This window comes from Bactrocera latifrons, unplaced genomic scaffold (assembly GCF_001853355.1).
Source record: "Bactrocera latifrons isolate USDA-ARS-PBARC rearing strain unplaced genomic scaffold, ASM185335v1 scaffold_467, whole genome shotgun sequence".
Taxonomy (NCBI): Eukaryota; Metazoa; Arthropoda; class Insecta; order Diptera; family Tephritidae; genus Bactrocera; species Bactrocera latifrons.
In genome coordinates, this window is record NW_017537120.1 from 118,117 (window position 1) to 121,844 (window position 3,728).

The 3,728-nt window shown below is 42.7% G+C and overlaps 1 protein-coding gene across 1 annotated transcript; it reads right to left on the bottom strand.

The window, feature by feature from the left end:
- Nucleotides 1-418: 418 nt before the first annotated feature.
- LOC108973181 (basic helix-loop-helix neural transcription factor TAP) lies at nucleotides 419-3,222 on the bottom strand. The gene has a single exon (XM_018940249.1). The coding sequence runs from the start codon at nucleotides 2,966-2,968 to the stop codon at nucleotides 1,616-1,618; it is 1,353 nt and encodes a 450-aa protein (XP_018795794.1). The 5' UTR covers nucleotides 2,969-3,222; the 3' UTR covers nucleotides 419-1,615.
- Between the last annotated feature and the right edge of the window lie 506 nt (nucleotides 3,223-3,728).

Sequence of the window (3,728 nt, forward strand, 5' to 3'; positions counted from 1 at the left end):
TATCGTTGATTCGTAACGAGATTGTTTATCGCATTTAAAAGTCAATACAGTTACCTAATTTATAGACTAACAAACGCTATCTTTTCTTTTCTCAAAAATCGATTAATACGGATACTGATAGCATTTAGCGATTTCCTGGTTTTTCAGCAGTGGCGCAAGGAAAAAATAATTATGAGTTCTAAGGAGCTTTCAACTTTGTTTTGCTGCTTAGAGAGACTTGCGCTGCGGTTCCTTAAATGTTTCTTAGTATTTTTCTCTCCAAGTTACAATATCACATTTCAAACCACTTGAGGTATAAGAGAACCAACTTAGCGAGAAGAGACCAGAGAAAAGGTTAAATTTCATAATATGCTGGTTTTTCTAGGTTGGAATTAAGGATCCAAAGATCCCTCTTTTAAATAAGAAAYTGAATACAATATTCTTCTTTCTCGCTCTTTATTTTTATCAGTGTACATTTATTACGATAACTACGTAAATATTTCATTACRTTACAACCTGTATTAACTGATTTTTGTACTCACCAAACTCTCGCCAAACTTTAACCTCCTCTAAAGTCTATAAAGTTAGGAAATGACTAGCTCCTGTTGAATGTATTACAATATATCTCTAGCTTAGAAAAATATATTCACTTAACTATTTATAAATATTTTCTCTTTGGTAAATATCAAAAATCTCACATTTCATAAAGCTTATAAAAACTACTTTTAGGTACCTGATACTTTGAGTTAGTCTAATGGAACGCTGTCAAAAAGTCGTTTTAGCGGCTAGAAGTTGTAAAGACGAAATTTTGACATTCTTAAGCACACAAAGTTACGATATTCTATGACAAAAACTAACGACTAAATGTCAATTTGACGGAAGTCATCGAATGTCGTAGCTTTGTATTATACTTCTTCTAAAAATATTATTGAATGAATATTTTTGAGCTGTTGGCATTTGATAATGCTTACTGTTATGAAATTGAGACTTTCTGAAATAATCAGCTGAAGATCACTTCAGATAAACCCAATTTGTAGTAAATTATATATATTTTTAAATATTGAAATTAATGTTATAGAATATTAGTTTTTCAAAGAAAACTGCTATGCAGTTCCAGTACAGCATGGAACTGCAAAGCAATTTCTYTAATGAGATCGCAGGAAACATAAGCAAATATCTTATATACTTCAGAAGCTTTGTTAAGACAATCAACACGGATTGTTTCTTCATTCAAACAAGGCTTCAGTAAGTTTTACTTTGTAATTCTATTAAGCACAACCAACATCTACAACAATTTTGAAGTCATCGTCAGCAGTTTCGGCGAAAATATGAGAATGACTTCAAAATTTGTGGACGCCTTGTAGTTGAATATAGAAACATTTAAATGCACTAAATTAATGGAACTGTAAGCTCTTGGGTTGTATGCATGACTTTGGAACTATTATCGATGCTCAGAAGCCGAGATCATTGAGTGCCGAAAGTCATCCGTAGAACCCAAAACCCAACAGCATATGTCTCTTTTTGTACCCTCACTTTGTCAGTGAACTAAATGGAAAATGTGTACTCTCAATTGGCCTTCTGCCTTCCCCAAATAACCCCTTACTATATACACTAAAATACACAAGTGCGCCCGTTGCTATACGTGGGAGTACTGTTCGAAGCTACTATGGCTAGTGTTCAACATCTGCTCGTTGTAGTCCCTCCAAGGTGGCGTTTGAGTGTAGAAACTGCTGGTGTGGTGCAACATTGACGTCTGCGTGATCTCCCGCCCTTGCCTCACCATGGGCGGTGATGGTGCAATTGTCGTCGACTGATCCTCTGCGATATAACAGTTGCTGCTCGTCGAGAGTTGGGTGTATGTCGGCTGTGTTGTGAATCCGGCAGAAGAGATGTCTGTCTCATTTCGTTCTTCCTGCGCACACATACCGCCCGTGTACATGGCAGCTGAGGTGGATTGTATRTTGGCTGCTGCCTCGAAGGTGCTTTTGTACAGCTCGTATTTCTCCTGAGAGAAATGTGGATGCGCCRCCAAGCGATCGCCCAAYGGCTTATGTGATTCGTGTTGCACATTGTAGGGGCGCATGTCACTACCATATGCGTAKCCCTGTGGGGGGCGRCCGCGTTGCAGCAGATGCTGTTGTTCCAAGTAGGAGTGTGTTGCCGGCATTTGTTCCTGAAGCCCATACGGTACACGTCCGTTGAGCCCACAGCCCATACTATAGATACTGGTGTAAGGTTGTGGGTTAACGAAAATGGCATCAAACAGCTCTTTGGTGATGCGTTCTCCGCTGAGTGTGAAATTCTGCAGTTTCTCCAGATCGAGATTGATGGTRCCACCACTCTCCAGCACCTGCTCGAGTGCAAATATGTAATTATGCGCAAACCGTAAAATCTCGATTTTCGTCAGCTTCGTYTCCTCCGGCAGTGACGGTAGCGTGACGCGCAGCCGCTCCAAGGCGTCGTTCAAAGTATGCATGCGATTTCGTTCCCGATCGTTTGCTTTCATGCGTCGAAACTTTTTGATGCGTACCACCTGGGTGGGGCTCCGCGAACGCGTTACGCGATTCTTRCCGACGGCATATTTGCGCTTGGGACGTSGTTCAGTCGGTTGATCACTACTTCCAGCGCCGGCGGCATTCTTTGTTGGCGTTGATGTTAACTTGGGCGCGAACTCCGATTCTGTCGGTGGTGCTTTGCTGATTACATGCTCTACGAGTGTGCGTCCACTGCGCGTACTATGATTGCTGCTGGCATCGAGCAGTGCGGGAAATGAAGAGCGCTCCAACAGTTGGCCAAYACCGCTGCTGTTGTAACAACCAGAAGGCATGGCCGACTCGGAGGTCGCATAGAAATCAACGCTGGCATCGAAGCAGAGCTTACGCGGTGTAACTTTGCAGTCGGTTTCGAAACTTTTCTCGTAACCGCTGTCGTCAGATGAATCTTCAAACTCGAATGAGCGATCGTCAAAACCACTATAGCACGAAGACATTTTGCTGTTATATTTAAAAGTATTTTTTTCACCTAACAGTCAGTTTTGAACACTTGTCACTTCGGCGATTGTGTGCTTGACGAGACACGCAATCTTCGCTCACTTGACGACCCAGTAACGATACGATTCAGTATCGGCAGCATGCATTTTTCACGCACGTAATCTTGTGTGTTTTTTTGTTTTCGTCGTGTGATCACTYGTTTGTGTTTCGGTTGTTGCCCGTTGCGCGTTTCTTTACCAACTAAACGGGCTTTAAGAGCGCTCATTAGTTTTATATTCGATGTGCGACCATCACAACAACCCGTTGGCTAGCGCGCACTCATGAGCCGTTCGAGCAGTGCAACCCCTTGTGTATTGATGTCGGTCGTGGCGGCGCCATCTCAAATCCTGCCGATTACTGCAAGGGGTTGGTCTAGTCCGCAACAACTACAATGATTGCAGTGCTTCGCGGCCGCGCGCAATGGAATGGCGTTGTCAATGACGTTACCATCGCCGCGCCACCCTTACAACCCGCCCAATGCTGAGGCACCAGCGACGTGAGCTGTGAGTGTAGTCACCAATCGGAAGGATGACTTGGTCGAGCGGCACTAATGCTTGTTGCGCGATCAAWGAGATTTGGCTGCAATCAGTTGGATATTCTATGTGCGTGTGTGTGTGTGTGCTGCAAGCAAGTAGTAGCGCTGTGTCTTAGTCTACAGTGGAATTATGATTTAATGTACGTATGTTTATGTTTATTAGAGTTGCCAAATTTTGTGAAATA